The sequence below is a fragment of the Geotrypetes seraphini genome, chromosome 18 (genome assembly GCF_902459505.1).
Source record: "Geotrypetes seraphini chromosome 18, aGeoSer1.1, whole genome shotgun sequence".
Classification (NCBI taxonomy): Eukaryota; Metazoa; Chordata; class Amphibia; order Gymnophiona; family Dermophiidae; genus Geotrypetes; species Geotrypetes seraphini.
Genome location: NC_047101.1, coordinates 28,146,951 through 28,169,442, shown reverse-complemented (window position 1 = coordinate 28,169,442; position 22,492 = coordinate 28,146,951). Strand labels below are relative to the sequence as shown.

Here is a 22,492-nt window from a genome sequence, read left to right as displayed (position 1 = left end):
TTCAGCAGGAACTTGTCTTGAATTCCTGAGGGGTGCTTTCCCCTATAACAGCCTCCAGAAGAGCGTTTCAGATTTCTACCACTCTCTGGGTGAAGAACTTGCTTACGTTTGTACGGAATCTATCCCCTTTTAACTTTAAAGAGTGCCCTCTCGTTCTCTCTACTTTGGAGAGGGTGAACAACCTGTCTTTATCTACCAAGTCTATTCCCTTCATTATCTTGAATGTTTCGATCATGTCCCCTCTCAGTCTCCTCTTTTTAAGGGAGAAGAGGCCCAGTTTCTCTAATCTTTCATTGTAAGGCAACTCCCAGAGGAGGTTATTGCAGAATCGACCGTTCTAGGTTTCAAAAGCAAACTAGATGCACATCTTCTACGAGAGGCATAGAAGGACATGGGTGACTAAAAATTACGCCAGGTGTACACCTGTGTGGATCGTCGGACTTAATGGACCGAGGGTCTGATCCAGAGATGGTGCTTCTTATGTTCTTATAGGATAGTATATGTTAAGTACATATTTGGTTTTAAGAAAGGTTTGGGCAAGTTCCTGGAGGAAAAGTCCATAGTCTCTTAGTGAGAAAGACACGGGGAAGCCACTGCTTGCCCTGTATCGGTAGCATGGAATATTGCTACACCTTGGGTTTTGGCCAGGTACTAGTGAACTGGATTGGCCACCGTGAGTACGGGCTACTGGGCTTGATGGACATTTGGTCTGAGCCAGTAAGGCTATTCTTATATTCTTATATCTGGAGCGGGAGTGTAGCCTAATGGACGATGCGTCAGGCTGAGTACCTGGGGAACTGCAGCTGCTTGTAACCCTCTATTGCCCTACTAGTACTACTACTATTAATTATTTCTATAGTGCTACCAGACGCACGCAGCGCTGCACAGAGTCACAAAGAGTAAGAAAACAGTCCCTGCTCAAAGAGTTTACAATCTAAACAGGCAAACAGGATATCATGGATACAGTTAGGGGGAACGGTTAATCAGCTGGATTGGTTGGAGGGCAGAGAAGTAGGGTTAAGGATTGAAGGCTATATCAAAAAGGTGGGTTTTCATTCTGCTTTTAAACAAGGGAAGGGGCTTGACGGACAAACTTGTGTAATTTATTCCAGGCATAGGGGGCAGCTAGATGAAAGGAACGAAGTCTGGATAGAGACCACTATATCTGCATAACCCCTCTTGCTTAGCCTTTCAAGATCCTTTTCAAGAGCCAAGCCATACGATGAAAAGGACTTGGATTCAACATGGGAATGGGACCTGAGTCAGCCCTAAGTACAGTACCTAGACAGTGAGCCTGCTAGGAACAGAAAATGTACCTGCATATACAGTGGATCCTTGGTTTGCGAGTAACGCAGTTTGCAAATGTTTTGCAAGACGAGCAAAACACTCAGCAAACTTTCATCTCGCAAACCGAGCACTACCCTGATAAACGAGCACTTACAGCTGCAGGAAGCGCTGCTTCAGGGGATTCCTCTTCCGTCTGCCGGCCAGCCTTCCACATCGGGTGCCTTCCACATGGTGGAGAGCCTCTATCTGAGCCTACGCAGCCAAGTGCCGTCCCACCTGCACATTGTGTATGGTCAAGCACAATGTCAATCATCGAAGTTTTGCATGTCATACGCAACGTGCAGGTGGGACGGCACTCAGCTGCGTAGGCTCAGATAGAGGCTCTCCACCATGCGGAAGGCACCCGATGTGGAAGGCTGGCCGGTGGATGGAAGAGGCATCCCTCCGAAGTGGCACTGCGGGGTTCTCCAGTGGATGACAGATGGAGGTGACAGCGCTGTAGCATCCGGCACCTGACAGGTATAGACCCCGGGTTCTGGAACGAATCATCTGCGTTGCCACTATTTTCTATGGGGCACTTTGCTTTGATATACGAATATTTGCTTCTGGAATGAATTATGCTCGTAAACCAAGGTACCACTGTAATTATAAATGATTTACCACAGAAAATGAGCATGGGTAAGTGGACGCCAGCGCACTCTTTAAGCATCAGTTGCCAATTGAACTGCTAGCTTTCACTCAAGGTGTGTAAAATAAAAAAATACATGAAAAATGACATGACGCAAGTTTTTTTATATTAAAATAATTATTGCCTTTATTATTTCCATCATGGAACTCAAAAGATTAGTTGCATCATCGGGAGCTCTTTACAGTGCCAAAATGCTGGCCTTCTGATAAAGATCTCCACTTAATAATTTGTAGTTCCCCAATATATACCTTTTGTCCTGCATGACATCATTGGCTGTCAGCCAATCCATTAACAGAGGCTGTCCTTAAATTTGGACAAAGAACTTCTCTTTAACATGGAATAAAAGTTCCAGAAAATCATATTTTTTGTTTACATTCATTTCTGAATATACATAAACATTTTATTATTACATATTCAATATTCTTTTTGTCCTTCTCAAAACTTATTTCAGACAGTTTGTCTATGTAACCTGCTGAAAAGTTCTTAGCCCTTCCTGTCAGTGTCAGACAAAGGAGGAGGGATATTTCCCCTCCCTTCTCTGAACGTTACAAGAACTGACAGGTTCAAATTACACTGGCACATTCCTAAGTGTGGGCTCTCAATGCCCCCCCTTCCTATGCTGGGGACTGATACAGCAGTTTCTGACTCTAATTATTTCCAGATGTTGCCTCAGGATTGCTTCTTAGAATTTCTTCAGGTTTAAACTATAGAAAATATTGGAAATTAAGTACACACCATTCCTTCACATATCTTTCATATATCAATCATTCATTCGTTCGTTCAGTCGGGGCCCCTTCATCTATCCATACCATGTATTTCATTCATACTTAATGCAAGAAAACTTTCTCTATTATGCCCAGTATACCCAGCTCAAGCCCATCTGGTATCAATTAGACCACAAGGGACGCTCAAGGCGGGCAAAAACCTGAACAAAGACTAGGGACATAGGCTGAACACAAAACGGAGTAAAGCCAAGCAGAAGACACAGAAAAACAGAGAACAAAATGGAGTCACTACCTCAAGATGGAGTTCATGTATATCCTGATTTTCTCTATGATCTAGCTTAATAGCAAAGTACATAAAAATAATATTATTATGGTTTTCCTTAATATTAATCTGTAGTGTGTTTTTCTGGCCTTGGCTACATCCATATTCAGATTTTTATTCACCAACTTTTCGTACGCTTCTATTGGGCGTGGCCCTAACACATATGCTTGATTCTACCTAGAGTTACCCAGAACCATATGAAAAGCAGGCGCTTTTGTAGAAAAGCTCCACAAAATACTCCACAAACACATATTGTTCATTATCCATTCCATAGCGCCCCCTAGAGTGCCACTTCAATAGGCAGTACTGAGCAGCTAGCATTTGACTTCATTCCTCTTCCGTCCATGCTCATTTGTAGGCAAAAGTACTTATGTGCATCTGACAATTGCTTATTTGCTTTTGCCCTATGTGTCTCTAGGCTTCCTTTGTTTCCAGCATCTCTTCTCTGTGTTCCTGTCTTTCCTTTTATCCAGTTTTTGGTTGTTTTTTTTGCCTCTCTCTTCTCTTCTTTTCATACTGTCCACCTCAGGCCCAGCATCTCTCCTCCCCCCTCCACACACTGGCATCACTCTCTCCTTCCACTGGTTCAGCATAACTCCCCCCTCAGGGTTTAGTTTGTCTCTCTCTTTTCCTTTGACGAAAGTTGCTCGTGCTTTGGATGCATAATGGAACAGATTTGGCAGTACATGAGGCAGGCTAACACTTTGAAACAATTCTCAGATGTTTTCATAATGGAGCTCTTTCATTTATTTAAGAGATTCATATGTAAGTTAAGAAATCAGTTGAACGGACAGAGAATTTTGACCTTTTAGCTTTGTATAATCTGATACAAAAACCAGGCGGTCATCCAGTTCCATGTAACTTTGCTTTGTGGTCCCTTTATCAAGCGATTCCTATTATTGTAACCCAAGCACTCCCCTATGCTAGGCTAGATTGCTGAGCTTTTTGGCACATGCTTCCAAATACTGTTAAATGGACTATATGACATTTTCTGAAATGCTAGCTATAGATTTCTCTACATTTGCACTTCCTAATAATACACATTTCCTCCAGGTAGTCAATTAAAGGCTGATAATCCCTGTAGTTATATTTTAGCATCTAAAACTTCTAGACTCTTTCTATAAATAGGAATCTTTGATTCTAAGCAATAGCGCCTACATTGACATAGCATTGAATGACAGATCAGCTTTAAGATTTGCTAGTGTCAGGGATGCTTCTTTGTGTGCTCAGTTAATTCTGCTAGAAATAATGGCTTTTGTAGCCCAGCTAAGAGTGAGGGACCTGCTGAAACAAGAGCAGCAGATGGGAACCAAGAATCAGACCATTTAGGGTAATTTTAGAAACTTTTTTCCAGCGTGCAAACCCTGTTTTATCTGTATATAAAATTACTGCATAGGTTATGTAAATAAAAGTTCACACAAAGATAAGAAGACACATACTTTATTCAATTCACATGTAGGCAAAGTTGGGCAGTAATGTATTACTTATACCAGTGATTCCCAACCCTGTCCTGGAGGACCACCAGGCCAATCGGGTTTTCAGGCTAGCCCTAATGAATATGCATGAGAGAGATTTGCATATGATGGAAGTGATAGGCATGCAAATTTGCTTCATGCATATTCATTAGGGCTAGCCTGACAACCCAATTGGCCTGGTGTTCCTCCAGGACAGGGTTGGGAACCACTGACTTATACAAGTTGTCACCACTCTGCTGCCTGGGCTCGGGACTCCACAGCACTACTAGTGGTTGAACATTAAAATTACACAGACGTGTGACCCGAACTGGAGTCACCCTGCAGGACTGGAGTGATGAAAGGAACACAGCAACACACAACTCCAAAGTTAGGTAATAAGGTGAATTTTACTTTCAACAACAAAAAATAAGGTAAAAAATGGCAAACAAAAATAGATAATCGGTTTTGTCCACTAGAGGCAAAAACCAAAACCACATAACCAAAAGAGAAAAATAAAAGGTTCAAGTTTTTCCTTCTTATCACCAGAGGAAAAAACAATGTTCTTGAGCACTGGCTCTCCTTAGAGCTAATGGCTAGGTTGTGCTCTTCACCTGCTCCCAAACAGGGAACCACTAAAAGTCTTCTGCACTGCTCTGTGCACTGCTTGCAGGTATCAATTAGAAGCCCCCAGCAGGGTAAGAAGCCCTGCTGGGTCAAACAAGAGTGTCCCAGGTTTGCCTTACAATTAGCTTTTCAAACAGCTATTCAAAATACCCTCCCAGGGTGTTAGCAAACCTCACCCAAATGAGTACTCTTAGTTTCTTCAATTTAAACACACAAAAAAAATACTGTGTTCCCAAACCAGAAAGTCTCAATCAAAACTTACAGTGCAGAAAAATAGATCATTAGCACCTGGCAGTAAGTCCAACCTGCATAGGTTCAGGATCCTCAAAGAACTCCTCAGGCAAGCTTCCTTGAAAGTCTATCTGTTGAACAAGAACGTGCGCTGGTAGGGCTAGTCTCAGTTAGGGTGCTGGTCTTAGACCAGAGGGCTGGCGCATGAGCGGACTGCTGGGCATGATGGACCACTGGTTTGACTCAGCAGTGGCAATTCTTATGTTCTTATGTCCTGCAGATCCAACGTGTCTCCAGCCTCAACTACCTTCATGGGTGTACTGGTATCACCTCTGCCTGAACCAGGGGGATCATCCTGGGAGAGGAACCTGATTCTTCTCCCTAGCTTGCCTGCCTGCTTCTCCCAAGCTGCTGGCTTTTCTAGAGCAGGGCGACGCCCTGATCTAGCTGAGTCAGCAGGCAACAGCACCGCTCTTGGGCTCCCCCGGTGGTGACCTGGATGTTGACTGCCTAGTGACTTTTCAGAGAGTTCGGGCTCCCCCTGGGGGTCAACTGGGAAATTACCATGTTCAGGATCAGGCCAGACCTTGCAATTTCCCTTCCTGTATTTCTTCTTTACTTTCCCCCCTGTCTTAACAGGGACCTGGGCAGGCATCGTGTCTGACTGGTCACAAAGTAATATATTATTTTTCTCAATAACCCACCTAGACCAGTAACTGTAATATATCCCTTTTCTAATGAAACTACGAATATGAATGTTTTATAATACTTTTGGAAAGTAACTTACTCAATGGTGGTTACTCATACTTTTCCCAAAAGCTGGGGAAGAAAGGAGAGGTATTGTTGCTGGATGTCTCTAATGTCTGAGTGGGTGCCCACCTGGGCAGTAGTGATTTATCAAATAGTTTGGTTTGATATAACAGCTAAAGCGGAGGGCAACCACACAAAACTCAAAGTCCTGGATTTCAAATGTGTGGAATTTAGTAAAATAGAGGAGTACAGTATATACTCGAATATAAGATGAGATTTTGGGGCCAAAAAAATGGGGGTCTCGTCTTATATTTGAGTCATTGCCCCCCTTCCCCCAATGGACTTATTGCAAGCCTCTGCCGGCTTGCTATATGATCTGTTGTACTGGGACAGGAGAGATCCCTCCCGTCTCCTGTCCCGGCCGACTCTGACAATTTTTTTTTACCTTCCTCCCACCTCCCCCTGTGTACCTTTTTGAAGCCCTGGTGATCTAGCAGTGTACCTCAATGTACCGGGCAGGAGTGAGCTTTCTGCGCTCCTGCCTGGCGCTGAACCACTCGCTGAATGGCTGCCATCAGTTCTTGTGGGACTCAAGAGAGATGGTATATTAAATTATAATAAATATTAAACCACAATGTACTCTGCATATAGGCATGTTCAGGGGCGAAAACAAAAGTCATGTTCTTCCCATGGAAAGAAGGGCTAAAGCTTGGATCACAGATATGTCTCAACAATATCACATTACAGGAGGTCACAAAGATTAAAATACTAGAGGTTATTCTGGATCAGAAACCTAATTATCACGATCAGATAAGTGCAGTAGTTAGAAGTTGTTTCTATAGATTACAGATGATACGATCATTAGCACCATTCCTTGATATGGCTTCCCTGAATATTTTAATTCATTCACTGGTTGTATCGAAAATAGACTATTGTAACTCATTATACAAGGGAATAACATTAAAAGAACTACAAATAATACAAAATACCGCGATAAAAATAATCACTGAATATCTAGTTAAGGCCCCCTTTTATCAAGTCGCATTAGGGTTTTATATTGCCGGCCATTGCGGTAAAAGCTCTGACACTCATAGAATTCCTTCGAGCGCTGGAGTTTTTACCACAGCGGCCGGTGATAAAAACCCCTAATGTGGCTTAATAAAAGGGGGCCCATGTTTGGTTATCTGTAAGTTAACCAAGTACTGATATTCAGATTGTGTCCAGTTAGGCCATTTTCACCGCAGCTGTTAAGACTGACCTTTTTATATTTTCTGTATTAATGGCCATGTGCTATTAATAGTAGCGACTGTTAAAAAAAAGATTACCGAGTGAGCACTTATCGCCACCATTTATGTAGGTGGTAAGGGCTCACACTGTGTTCCTGCACTAACCAAATAGCGCACGGTAATGTGGATTTGGTGTTTAGTACAGGAATACCCATTCTCTGTCGCCTGACATGCCTCTAGAAATTTTTTTAAAAATTTTACCATACAGTTTTGCATTTACCACAGAACAACTGAACTTGTCCCATAGTACAGCATTTTAAGCTGCATTAGGTACGCAATAATGCCTAATGCAACTTAGTACAATGGCCCTTAACTTATTAGCAGACTGGATTTGGAGGACAGTGTGGCCTAGTAGTTAGAGTTACAGTCTCAGTATCCTGAGGTTGTGGGTTCAAACTCTGAACTGCTTCTTGTGACCCTGGGCAAGTCACTCAATCCTTTATTGCCCCAGGTACATTAGAAAGATTGTGAGCTCGCTAGGACAGATAGGGAAAATGCTTGAGTATCCGATTGTAAACTGTTTCGATAACCTTGATAGGCTGTATATAAATACCTAAAATAATAACTACTAATCACCACTACCTCATTACCGTATTTTCACGCAAATAACGCGCACCCGTATAAAACGCGCACACGGGTATAGCGCGCAGAAATCACGCTGATATGCACAAAAACTTTGGTATACCGCGCTCACGGGTATACCGCGCATGCTGCCCGACGCTCCTTTCGCCCGCCCTGACTTTCCGTGCGCTGTCCCGACTCTCCGTTCACCCCCCCTGACTTCCGTGCACTGTCCCCCCTTGAAGGTCTGTCCCCATCCTGAAAGCCTGATGCCCCCCCCCGACGTCCGATACATCCCTCCCCCCGAAGGACCGCCGATTCCCCAACAATATCGGGCCAGGAGGGAGCCCAAATCCTCCTGGCCACGGCGAGCCCCTAACCCCACCCCGCACTACATTACGGGCAGGAGGGATCCCAGGCCCTCCTGCCCTCGACGCAAACCCCCCTCCCCCCAACGACCGCCCACCCTGGCGACCCCCACGACCCCCCCACCCCCCTTCCCCGTACCTTTGGTAGTTGGGCCAGAAGGGAGCCCAAACCCTCCTGGCCACGGCGACCCCCTAACCCCACCCCGCACTACATTACGGGCAGGAGGGATCCCAGGCCCTCCTGCCCTCGACGCAAACCCCCCTCCCCCCCAACGACCGCCCCCTCCCAAGAACCTCCGACCGCCCCCCCAGCCGACCCGCGACCCCCCTAGCGACCCCCACGACCCCCCCACCCCCCTTCCCCGTACCTTTGGTAGTTGGCCGGACAGACGGGAGCCAAACCCGCCTGTCCGGCAGGCAGCCAACGAAGGAATGAGGCCGGATTGGCCCATCCATCCTAAAGCTCCGCCTACTGGTGGGGCCTAAGGCGCGTGGGCCAATCAGAATAGGCCCTGGAGCCTTAGGTCCCACCTGGGGGCGCGGCCTGAGGCACATGGTCGGGTTGGGCCCATGTGCCTCAGGCCGCGCCCCCAGGTGGGACCTAAGGCTCCAGGGCCTATTCTGATTGGCCCACGCGCCTTAGGCCCCACCAGTAGGCGGAGCTTTAGGATGGATGGGCCAATCCGGCCTCATTCCTTCGTTGGCTGCCTGCCGGACAGGCGGGTTTGGCTCCCGTCTGTCCGGCCAACTACCAAAGGTACGGGGAAGGGGGGTGGGGGGGTCGTGGGGGTCGCCAGGGGGATCGCGGGTCGGCTGGGGGGCGGTCGGAGGTTCTTGGGGGGGGACGGTCGTTGGGGGGGAGGGGGGTTTGTGTCGAGGGCAGGAGGGCCTGGGATCCCTCCTGCCCGTAATGTAGTGCGGGGTGGGGTTAGGGGGTCGCCGTGGCCAGGAGGGTTTGGGCTCCCTTCTGGCCCGATATTGTCGGGAAGTCGGCGGTCCTTCGGGGTGGGGGTGCGAGTGGTCCTGCCGGGGGGGGGGATGTATCGGACGTCGGGGAGTCGGCCGGGCAAGAGGGCTTGGGCTCCCTCTTGCTCCGATCGCGGGTGCGGGTGGGAGCGCGTGCGAGCGGTCGTTCGGGGTGGGGGTGCGAGTGGTCCTGCCGGGGGGGGGGATGTATCGGACGTCGGGGAGTCGGCCGGGCAAGAGGGCTTGGGCTCCCTCTTGCTCCGATCGTGGATGCGGGTGCGGGTGGGAGCGCGTGCGAGTGGTCGTTCGGGGTGGGGGTGCGAGTGGTCCTGCCGGGGGGGGGATGTATCGGACGTCGGGGAGTCGGCCGGGCAAGAGGGCTTGGGCTCCCTCTTGCTCCGATCGTGGATGCGGGTGCGGGTGGGAGCGCGTGCGAGTGGTCGTTCGGGGTGGGGGTGCGAGTGGTCCTGCCGGGGGGGGGGGATGTATCGGACGTCGGGGAGTCGGCCGGGCAAGAGGGCTTGGGCTCCCTCTTGCTCCGATCGTGGATGCGGGTGCGGGTGGGAGCGCGTGCGAGTGGTCGTTCGGGGTGGGGGTGCGAGTGGTCCTGCTGGGGGGGTGAATCGGGCGTCGGGCGGGGTGGGAACTATGTTTTAAAACTTTTGTATACCGCGCTCACGCATATAACGCGCGAGGGGTATGCGCGGTAGGTAAAAACGCGTATAACGCGCGCGTTATATGCGTGAAAATACGGTAAGTTCTGATTCTCCCAAACTCCATCCCCAGACCATCTCAGCATTAAGCAGTCAATGCTTTGGCAGTCAATGACCATATCCAATGGCATTACCCACTTAAATGGCCAGTTTTATAGGGTTTAACTGGGTAGGAGCCCCTCTGGTCTGGTTAAACGCTTTTAAATATTGAGACCCTGGTTTATAAAATGTGCGTGGAAATTTACACCAAGTCTTATGTGCCCATGTACATTTGCATCTGCTCTTTAGCATGATTATATGGTGCCAACTCAGGATCGTTAAATGAGCATCAAACCATTAAAATCATTGGAGTTTATAAGATAAGTTATTGATAAACAATTGGAATTTTGGGGTCAATGCTCTGGGTTTATTTTATTTTTTATACTTTTGTGTAATAACAAACCTCCTGATATTCAAAAGTGATTTAACTGGGCAAGAGAGACATTAAATCACGTATGACCACATAAGTACTGATATTCAGTAGCACTTAATCTCACAATGCAGCTGAATTTCACCGCTAACCAACTTCACATATTCAAACCACTTATCAGTTATATAAGTGTCTAAAGTTAAGACCTCAAAACTGCTGTCCTAACTTTAGCTGCTTAGGTAACAAGGCACTAGTCTGAATATTGTCTGATGCCTGGTTAACTTCCAGTAGCAACATCAGAGCTTCTGGGTCATCCCTCTGTTCGTGATCTCCCCTCCCCCTGAAGAAGATTGGTGCCTTCCCCTGATCCAACCCAGGGTCTCTCACCCTCCCTCCCCTCAAATAAAAATAGTCAAAACTGAGCTCCCCCACTCCCACAGGTCCCCTAGATTTATGGTTTAATTTTATTTAATATATCACCCTTCCTTAGGCAATAACAAGGCAGTTCACAGAATAATATAATTGTAAAAATATAGAGGAACTACAAATCAAAAGTAAAAGGATAGCAAAAGGAGAGAGAAAAAAACAACAACATTTAAAATAGTTTACAGACTATATCTCTAGTAAGCCCCCACAGTCAGGTATTTTAAATATGACACGGAAATGAACTGGAAGCCAGTGAAGATTGAATAGCAGTTGGGGAAACAGTTTTTGTTCTGCTTTATGAAACTTCTGCCCCTTATACCTGTGTTTAGTATTAGTTTATCAGATATTCCATTTTGTAATTTGATTGCCTTTCAATAATATTGACCACATGCTGTGTGACATAGCTAAATTACTCGCAATCCTGAAATTATAAGTGCTCAGAATAAACCATTGAAAAAATTGTGTAAGTGAATGGAAAAACTCATAAAATGCATTCAAGCCATCAATGCTGTCCTAAATAAGACTGCCAATTTTCATAAAGCCTTAAAGGTCTCAGAAATGTGTGAGCAAGAGAACTCATTACATCTGTCTTGGTGGGGGAGAGTCTAAATGGTTAAGATGATGATTTTGCCTGTGGTTTGCTAACAAATGGGTATGTTACCAGTTTGTTTTCAGGGGTCCTTTTACAAGAAGTTGTATAGCATTCTTACCAAATTTATTTGGCTAGGTAAAACTGCTAGAATTGCTTTAGTATCTTTACAAAAAACAAGTTTTTCTTTACCCAGAGAGTGGTAGAAATCTGGAACGCTCTTCCAGAGGCTGTTATAGGGGAAAGCACCCTCCAGGGATTCAAGAAAAGGTTAGATAAGTTCCTGCTGAACCAGAACGTATGCGAGTAAGGCTAGATTCAAATAGGGCACTGGTCTTTGACCTAAGGGCCGCTGCACGAGCGATGGACCATTGGTCTGACCCAGCAGTGGCAATTCTTTTGTCCTTATGTTCTAAGTGACAGCCCATATCATATGTTTATTTTTGGGGTAAATTTCCCAAACTTTTATAGGTACCATCAGGCCTATATACTACGTCAGGGTATGTATTGGATTCTTCCTGAGCTCATGGAACATCTTCCTGATCGATTGTACTTAGAGTGGCAACTTATGTCCCCATTATGCTTGTCTCATGTGTTGAGTATCAAGTTACCTAGTTATGTTAAGGACAATAGTATTTTATTTGACACCTGGAAAATCTTGAAATTTATTAACAATTTAACAGAAATTCCAGTAGAGAAATCCATGTGTCATTCCTTATGGCTAAACTCCAAGATTCAAATTGGTGAGTCTAAGATCACTTGGAACCCCTGGATACAGGTGGGCATATGTACATTAGATGATGTTATATCAAATGGGAAAATGATTTATTTTTCACAACTGCAACAATCTTTTGGTATTTCAATGTCTCAAATTTATAAGTGGTTGCAGTTGAAGCAAGCCATTCAGAAAGGATTCCCTGATTGGCGAAATTTAAAAAATCATTATAGCCTGCAGGTCCTGTGCTTCCAGACAGATTTCATAGGACATCAGGCCGCCCAGTGGTATAAATTAATATCTGAATTCTTAAATAAAAAACCAAAAACTAGTCTTAGAGACATTTGGAGCATTGAGATAAAGCAGCAGATTTCTGCGTTTCAATGGCCACTAATTTGGACTTGGAGGATGAGATGTACGGCGTCAGCATCTATGAGACAAACATGGTGTTTTTTGTTACATAGAAGTTTCTAGAACCCTGTTCATTTGCAGAAATTAGACAGTTCTAAATCTAATAGATCCTGTTTACCCCCTCAAAGAGGTGCAGTGAGTTTGTTTGGCACGGTCTTCCCTTGCGGGGGCCATGTTGGCTCGCTTTCATCGGCCCATTTTTTTCGATGTGCTCACGGATGCTGTCCTTTGTCGGTGCTTGTGCCATCTTGCCTGGAGCCGATGTCGGACTTGCCGGCCTGTGGTTTCCCGGGTCTCCTCTTGACCCCTTTTTGGAGATGGGTGTGACATTTGCTATCTTCCAGTCCACTGGAGAGATTCCGGAGGACTGGAGGATGGCAAATGTTGCACCTGTCTTTGGAGGGGGGTCGGGAGGAGACCCGGGAGACTGTGGGCCGGTGGGTTTGACGTCGGTTCCGGGCAGGATGGTGGGAGCGCTGGTGGAGGACGGCATCTGTGAGCATGTCGAGGGGGGTGGGCTGGTGAGGGCGAGCCAGCATGGCTTCTGCGGGGGAGGATCGTGCCAAACGGACTTGCTGAATTTCTGTGAGGGGGTAAACAGCCAGTTGGACAAATGGGAACCTGTAGACATCATTTACCTTGACTTCCAAAAGGCCTTTGACAAGGTACCCCATGAGTGGCTACTTAGGAAGCTGTGGAACCATGGGGTGGAAGGGGACGTACACAGATGGATCAAACACTGGTTGGCAGGCAGGAGACAGAGGGTTGGAGTGAAGGGTCACTACTCGGGCTGGAGGAAAGTCACGAGCGGAGTTCCCCAGGGGTCTGTACTTGGACCGCTGCTGTTCAATATATTTATTAATGACCTGGAAACGGGGACGAAATGTGAAGTTATAAAATTTGCGGACGACACTAAACTCTGTAGAAGAGTTAGAACTACGGAAGAGTGTGAGGATCTACAAAGGGACCTAAACAAACTGGAGGAGTGGGCGAATAAATGGCAGATGAAATTCAATGTAGGGAAATGCAAGGTCATGCATATAGGGAGAAAGAACTCGATGTTCAGCTACCAAATGGGGGGATTAGTATTAGAGGGAAGTAACCTTGAAAGAGATTTGGGTGTACTGGTGGATACAACAATGAAGTCAACGGCGCAATGCGCAGCAGCCGTGAAGAAGGCAAACAATGTTGGGTATTATTAAAAATGGTATTACGACCAGAACAAAAGAAGTCATCCTGCCGTTGTATCGGGCAATGGTGCGCCCGCACCTGGAGTACTGTGTTCAGTATTGGTCACCGTACCTTAAGAAGGATATGGCAATACTTGAGAGAGTCCAGAGGAGAGCGACACGAATGATTAAGGGCATGGAAAACCTTTCATACACTGAAAGATTGGAGAGGCTGGAGCTCTTCTCCCTGGAAAAGCGGAGACTCAGAGGAGACATGATAGAGACCTACAAGATCATGAAGGGCATAGAGAAAGTAGAGAGAGATAGATTCTTCAAATTTTCAAAACATAAAAGAACAAGAGGGCATTCGGAAAAATTGGAAGGGGATAGATTCAAAACAAATGCTAGGAAGTTTTTCTTTACTCAGCGGGTGGTGGACACCTGGAATGCGCTTCCAGAGGACGTAATAGGGCAGAGTACGGTACTGGGGTTTAAGAAAGGATTGGACAATTTCCTGTTGGAAAAGGGGATAGAGGGGTATAGATAGAGGATTACTGCACAGGTCCTGGACCTGTTGGGCCACCGCGTGAGCGGACTGCTGGGCACGATGGACCTCAGGTCTGACCCGGCAGAGGCATTGCTTATGTTCTTATGTAACCATTCAGCTAGATAGAAAAAGCTTTTTTGTAAAGATAGGTAGGTTTTAGGTCTACATTAAAGTCCATGGTGGTCTTGAGGGAGGTCATATGGGCAGCAGTGATATCCACTTTCTCCTGTCTATTGTAGGACAGCACAAAATAGCCGTCATGTCCCCTTGACTTTCAAGGTAGGCCTGTGGGGCCTATTGTAGTGGCCTGCACTTTATTTTTCTTTGGGAAGGGAGGGGGGTTTAGAAGAAGAGTGGGTTTTCAGGAGGAGGGAGGATTGAGACTGATAAGAGATCAGAGGCAATGGGATGGAACTTGATAAACCATCTGTCTGTGGTTACAATCAAAGGGCTTTATATATTATAAACAAGTACCTATTCTGTACCTGAGCGATGGAGGGTTAAATAACTTGCCCAGAGTCGCAAGGAGCTGCCCTAAACAGCAGATTCAAAGTGGGAGTTACCCATAGGTGTTACCAATGACTTTAACCCTGAATGAAATCCCTTAAATCTACCCTAACACAAATGCTTCTGTGTGTCTCAATTTATTGCTGTCTGAGCTTTTAGGAATACTAGTGGATTAATGGAGTGCCAGTTCTAAATGAAGTTACTGCATCCTGTAGGAAGATGATGATGATTACGAGAGTCCCACCGAGGAGCAGTATTTCGAGGATGATGAAGCGGATTACGAGTCGCCAACAGAGGATCCAATGGAAAATGGAAGTGATAGTCTGGACTATGAGCCTCCTCCCACCAACAATGAAGATGCACATTCCAACATTATTTCCCCTGCGTGCTTCTCCAGCGATTCTGGATACATAGGTAATGCCCACATGGCACCAGCCTCACAAGTGTTGTCTTACACACATGAATGGAACCTTAATTGGCACAGACGCATGCAAGTTCACAATGCATGATTCTTGAGGTAGTTAATAAGTAGTCTAGTATGTAACTGCCAGGTGGTGTATACAACTTGTAGAAACTATCCTTCAATGCATGGTACACTTAAGCATGCCAACGTATGCCAGTCATAGACATGCCATAAGTAGTAACAACATGCCATTATCACTAGTTACTACAGAGCAAAAAAAAGGGAACAGAAATCCCACATAAAGTCAAACAATAGAAGAACAAGTGGGGAGTGGGATAGACCACATCAACAATCTTTATTGGTATAAATCAATTCACAATAATAATACACATAAATTCACATTAAAATTTACATAAAAAGTCCAAATAATGGAAAGTCCTGGTTTGGAATGATGTTATCAATGGCCCGACACGGTCCATGTTTCGGCCTCCAAATGGAGGCCTGCTTCAGGGGTGTGGTCTATAGGTCTAAGATCACTAGCACTCTAGTGTTCTGTCTTTGATACAACGTGGTCTATCCCACTCCCCACTTGTTCTTCTATTATCACTAGTTACTTCACATGAAACAAAGTCTGATTAATCCATCATAGCTACTATTTGTGACTCTGATATCACAGTCCTCATTTGGGAACTGTTTTAAAAAATCTGACAAGCCCTGATTAGGCTTCCACATTCTTTAGAGAAGGGATATTGTGAGCATGTGCTATGCTATGGACACTAGCATTGCTGGGAACAATGCTAGGTCAGTTAGGAAAGGCTATGCTCCCTCATAGAAACATAGAAAAATAGAAAATGACGGCAGAAAAGGGCCACAGCCCATCAAGTCTGCCCAACCTAATGACCCACCCTCATAACTTTACCCAGTTAGAGATCCCACATGCGTATCCCATTTTTTCTTAAAGTCTTACACGCTGCTGGCCTTAATCACCTGCGGTGGAAGTTCATTCCAATGATCGACCACCCTTTCGGTGAAGAAATACTTCCTGGTGTCACCATGAAATTGCCTGCCCCTGATTTTCAGCAGATGCCCTCTTGTGGTCGAGGGTCCTTTAAGAAAGAAGATATCATCTTCCCCCTTGATACGGCCCAACCTACACTGCCACGGGTAGCTTCCAAAACTTGTTTAGCTGGGGCATTGATCATCCACTGAATACCCAGATATAATAAACCTGTCAACATTGTAAGTACTAGTGGCCACAATTCTGAAAACACCTAGCATCTTAGGCATTTCACTTAAAAAAAAAACATGGCTATAACATTATAATTGTATTTAATGCATACATTTTCGACTAATAACAGAAACTCTGTAATCACTTAACAAGACCAGCATAATATTTGGCACATTTCACTAAAAAATAATGCTGTTCATAAGCTAATAATGATAATTTGTCCAGTTATCCGATGACTTCATCAGTCTCACTAGTAGCGCGTTTGATACCCCTTAGCCTTGATTACTGCCTCACATCTTCATAGCATGCTGTCTACAAGACTTTGGAGAACAATAGATGTTATTGTGTGGAACCAGGAGTTGATTATTGCTGCTATCAGCTCATGTTTTTTGGACAGTCACTTTGCCACTACTGGTCTCTTTAATTTGGCCCAGAGGTTCTCAATGGGGTTGAGATCTGGGCTGTTTCCTGGCCAGTCCAGCAACTGAACCTTGTTCTCTTTGGAACAGATGAGGCATTATTTGGCTGTGTAGCATGGGGCGCCATCTTGTTGAAAAATGAATGGTCAACTGACACCAAAGATGTCTCTGGCTGCTTGGATTGCGGGATCCAAAATGGTGGAGTGACTGGATGTGCTTTGAGAGCTCCATCCTAGAGTTCATTCTAAGAAGAGAGATTTCCCACCTGATGCCAAAGCAGAGAGGCATCCTGCGGTCCCCATTGTCAGCAACATCGACAAAATTCTACGGCGGTTGCAGCTGGTGTCCCAGGAGTCGGGCGACAGCCCTCTGAGGACGCAGGGAATCGATGAGGCCACTGTAGTGCCTCTTGGACTTGAAACAACTCTGAGCCCCGACCTCAGGGCTCCGCCCCCGCAGCCTCAGAGTACCAGCTCTCCCAGGAAACCCTGAAGAATGGTGTTTTCCCCAGAGGCGAGAGAAACTTCAGAGGGGAGTTTGGAGACTGGAGTTCCAGTACAGGGGATTCCAGCTGGAGAACCTGAGCTTATTCTAACCTCGGTGGATAGCCTGAACCAAGCTGGAGAACAACAGGAAGGCTTGAAGACTGGTGAGAGTGTTTTTGCAATTAAACCAGTGATAATGCCTGAAAAACTAGCGATAGTAACCCTGGATTGTATATGGGACTTTATGGCTGGTTTTGTGAAGTCCCAATCTTCAACAAATTGAAAAGAGATTCCTGGAACATTCTAAAGATATAAAAGCTGGAATGACTGCCTCTAATCTTTTGCTTCAGAAACATGACCAAGATATAGTAACTTTTAAACAACTGCATGAGACCTTGATAAAAGAAAACGTTAATCTTAGAAGAAAAGTGGAAATGCTTGAAAATAATTCTCGTTATAACAATCTGAGACTGATTAACTTCCCTAGGCTTCCATCTGTAACTCCTAGGGAAATGCTTCAAAGATATTTACTAGAAATCTTAGATATCTCAGAAGAAGCGTTGCCTCCATTTTCCTCTGTATATTATCTTCCGGGAAAGTATCAAGCTCATAAATCCTTACCAAATCAGGAATTGTTAAATTTATCTGAAATTTTGGAAGTATCCAATAAAGAGGCAGCAGTGCCATCTACTTTGCTTATATCAGTAGCCCTTTCCATAGATAAAACGTGGTTGTTAAAACTTTTCTTTAAAAATGGGCGTAAAGATTTTTGAGGTCTTAAAGTCCAAATGTTTCCTGATTTGACACAAGAGACGCAGAAGCGGCGGCGAGAGTTTTTGTTAATGAAACCTGGGGTTACATCTTTAGGTTCCACGTTTTATTTGCGGCACCCTTGTAAATGTATTGTTTTATATCAAGCAGTTAAATATGTCTTCTATGAACCAAGCCAGTTGACAACATTTTTGTCTTTATCCTGTTTGGAAAAAGAACCTTAGCCCTGTTTTGATAGTTTAAACGTCGCAACTCAAATGCCTTAGCCAGTCTTGATTCTAAAGTAAGATATTTCTTGTATTTTCTCACTAGATTATAACATATTGGATCCAGTTTGAGGACTTGAGCTTAATTAGTCTAAATTTATTTTGTTTACTTGCTATTGTTGGAATATTATATATGACCAATTTTGTTTTCTGTACAAGTTATGCTTGGTAATTAAGATTGAAATTAATAAACATAATAATTAAAAAAAAAAAAAAAAAGTCTCTGGCTGAAAGCAAGACCTTGGGTTGAAAAAGCTCCTTTATGTATTTGTCAGCATTTATCACTCCATCAAGCACCTGCAATCAACCCACAACATTTCTGGACATGCAGCCTCACACCATCACACTCAGATGCTTCATGGTAGCAGTAGTACACTCTGGCAAGCAGTCCTCGCCTGCTCACCGATGAACATATTGGACACTGTCACTACTAAATATGGAGATTCAGGTCTCATCGCTCCACAACACCTTCTTCCATTGTTCTGTGGTCCAGCTGGCATTCTCTTTAGCCCAGTTTAAATGTTTACAACGCTGAACTGCATTGAGGAAGGGCTTTTTCCTGGAAATTCTTTCTCGCAGGCCTGCTTTCACCAGTCTCCAGCAAACTATCCGGCCTGATACCAACACCCCTCTTTTAGCCAGTGACTTATTGATGTCAGCAGCAGTTAATTTCCAAATCTGTAGAACAATTTTAACTATCCTTCTATCAGTCTGAGGTATTGTTACCTTTTACTGGCCCCTTCCAGCCTTGTTTTTGAGTCTCTTCAAAGCGCTTGCAGAGCCGGTGACACACCTTGACCAATTTTAGCTGCAGTCTCTCAGTAACTGTAGCCTTCTTTTCTTAAGGTTATGGTTGTTGCTCTTTTTTTATGTGACTGGTCAAGGATTCATTAAACTCACCGAGCATCTAAAGATCACCATTAAACCAGTTTGAACTGGTTTAGGGACAACCTAATTTGCCGACAAGTGTACACAATGGCTTACTGCGTGCTTTTCCCTGCGTTCGTACATTCTTCGACTCTGCCATGCAAACAACCTCATTAGCACTAAAACGAGGTCATTAATATTAAAAAGAGTTGGGAGGTAGGGGGGGTAAATGTATCACTAGATTTTTATGTAGTAGATATCAAAATGCTATTGTGTAATAACTTGTTGAAATATATTATTTTGTGCACTTATTGTCAAATTTGAAAATGAATAAAGAAGGAAAGGAAAAAAAAAAAAGAGTCCTCTGATTGATGCCCTAACATTATTAAGGCATGCACTAAATTTTGTGATGGCTGCTAAGGCCCCCAAATTACCGACAGGTCTAAGATCTGTCGGTAATTGTGTTACCAAAAGATTTGCCATATTTTTTCTTTTTTTCTTTTGATAGGCATAGATGTTGTGCAATATTTACACATGCACAATATCTGTCCCCATAAAAAAAGTTGTTCTGCCCCCCCCCCCCGATGATGGCCCCCTCCCACAATGCCCCAAAACAAAAAAGAGAGGCAGGAGGGATGTCCATTCCCTCCTGCCTGGTCCACCCAGACCCCTCCTCACTCCTGACCCTCCCCCCCATGAAGATCACAGCCCCCCAGATACATCTTACACTGCTGACCTTCCACCCCCACCCCCCACAAAGATCACGGCCACTCAGACACCCTCCCCCCGCAAAGATGCTCAGCAACAGGGATGCCCACTCACTTCTGCCACTTGGCTCCCCCCTCAATTTCCCAACCTGCCCTAGTACCTAATATGAAAGAAGAGAGCAGGAGGGATGCCCAGTCTCTGTTGCCAGCAGGCTCGCCTCTCAAAAATGGCAGGCCTTCCCTTTCCCGGTGCATCCTGGGATGTACTGAGAGGGGCCTAAGGCCCTGATTGGCTCAGATGTCTAAGGCTCCTCCTCCTGGGATACACTGGGAGGAGCCTAAGGTTCTGATTGGCTAAGGTGCCTAAGCCCCCCTCCCCTACACAGTTGCAATTGGCCCACCAGGATATTGCACATTTTGACACTAGCAATACAGAAAGTCATCACTCTGGTTTCTGCATAATTTCCCTGCACTATTGGAATTAATAGCTTTTGATTTTTGGATCGTAAAGATCTATTAGGCATATAAAGTGCCACAACTTGTCGAAAGTACCATTGTGTTTGATGGTAAATTGTCTGGTGGACCTCTGAAACAAGTTTATGTTGCACCCAAAGTACAACTGGTAACCAATGTAATTACTTCAGAATGTGTGCCATTCTGTCAACTCCCAATACTAACCTTGCTACAGCATTTTGTACCAATTGTAATGCTCTCCCTCTTATTTTCAAAATTCCAAGATAGAGAGCGTTGCAATAGTATAACCTAGACAGAACCATCCCCTGCACAACAGTCTGAAAATCAGAAGGTAAAATCAACAATTTCAAGTGATATAGCATATGAAGTTGGTTAAAAAAACATGCCTTAACAGTCTTATTTGCAGCTTCATAGTCAGGCCTGAATCCAAAACAATCCCCAGAATAGTCCCAGGTAGTGTCACCCTCAAAACACTTAAGGAATGAGTCCACAGCTCTTCCCCACTCCTTCCAACAAACATTACCTCTGTTTTTCCCACATTTAAGCATAAACCATGCTTTCTCATCCAGTCTTCTATCTTTAAATGTAATGATTTATGAACTGTTGCATCCCTCTCAAAAAAACTCCGTGTTTCCACAATTTTGGCCACTAGTGTACTCTTTCTGTTCTTATTCTTGTCCCTGCCACAATAGATTTATGTATCTGAAAAGTGAAGCTATTTTTTGTCTTACTGCTGTAGGACTACTAATGTACCCAGGGAGGCTGGTTACCAGAAGGCAGAACCCTAGCAGCCTCTGTGCGCTTTCAGTACGAAATCCTAGGCCTGATCACCTATGCCTTTTCTTTCTTTTGTAGATAGACCAACAACAGTGAGCTCCTCTCAGCATCCTCCTCTGCCCCCTCAGCGGCATGGGCCCCTTCTTCTGCCTCCAGTGGCAGGAATAAGACTTGTACGTAATGCATTGAAAGTACTGTGCTTTTGGTGTTCATCCCAAGTATCTAAAGTTTTTATTCTTTACTACAGTAGAATCAAGTTTGCAAGGGCTGGTGCTGCACTTTGGCAGGGGCCTTCAGAACCAATGCACATATACGAGAGTTCTTCAAAAAGTTTCTGCACTTTCATAGTTCACAGGAAATAGTTAGGGCGGGAAAAGTGGTAAGAGAGTATGTTCTAGAACGTCATGTGACAGGCAAAACAGGGTGATCATGTGGAAAAATATCCTTTTGAGATATTTCATAAATTGTGTTTAAAACAAATAAAAGTGCGTAAACTTTTTGAAGATCCCTCGTCTGTTGGCCTAGAAGCTAATATCCACGCTTTGTTTATAAAATTGGTATTTCCTTTGGATGTACAATATGTTTTTATTTTCACAATGTACTGGCTGCTTCTTCCTGAAGATAAAGGGGCTCACACATAGGCAGCGGAACACTTTTTTGTTTGGGGGGAGGGCAAAAGCTCCACCCCAGACTCTGCTCAAGTTCTGCCTGACCCCATCCTCATAATAATAGTACTAATTGTAATACCATTTTTCCATTAATTTTTCATTTGTACACATAAAATATAATCTTATTAACATATGCACACTACAGATAACCCCTATGGAAATTCAGGACCACAAACTAAAAGTACTAATATACACATACAAAACCCTATGATGCCAGACTGTACATAAAGTACACCACCAGAGAAATAGAAAGAAATTAATTTCTTCCTGAAAAGTGCAAAATATAGGCAGCAGATATAAATTCTCAATACTGACACATTTCAATCACTAAATTAAAAATAAAATCATGTTGTTTGTTATCTGGTGATTTTTTTTTATCTAATCATATTTTCCCAGTCTCTGGTTGCACTTCATTCTCTCTGTGCCTTCTTATCCATTTGCTGTTTTTCTCTCCTTCAATTTCTGCCCTACATCAATCTTTTTAGATAAATAGAGAAAAACTGACTAATGTAAAGCTGGTCTCAAGAGAGTAATCCTATATTCATATGTTACGCTCAGAGATATGAAACTCCAGAAGAGGGAGAGGTAACCCCCTCTTGTGTTTAAGAGTTTACCAGCCAGTCGCAGCGAACTTCATATTAAAGGTTACTCTCTAAGACTTGGAATCCAAGTCTCATCC

The 22,492-nt window shown here is 44.5% G+C and overlaps 1 protein-coding gene across 2 annotated transcripts in view; it reads left to right on the top strand.

The window, feature by feature from the left end:
* The window catches only part of LCP2 (lymphocyte cytosolic protein 2), a 200,844-nt gene that overhangs the window by 88,293 nt on the left and 90,059 nt on the right, over window positions 1-22,492 (top strand). For both annotated transcript variants that reach the window (XM_033927610.1, XM_033927609.1), the window contains exons 7-8: window positions 14,964-15,162; window positions 21,224-21,318. In XM_033927610.1, the coding sequence (XP_033783501.1) occupies window positions 14,964-15,162; window positions 21,224-21,318 (294 nt within the window). The remainder of the gene's footprint in view (window positions 1-14,963; window positions 15,163-21,223; window positions 21,319-22,492) is intronic.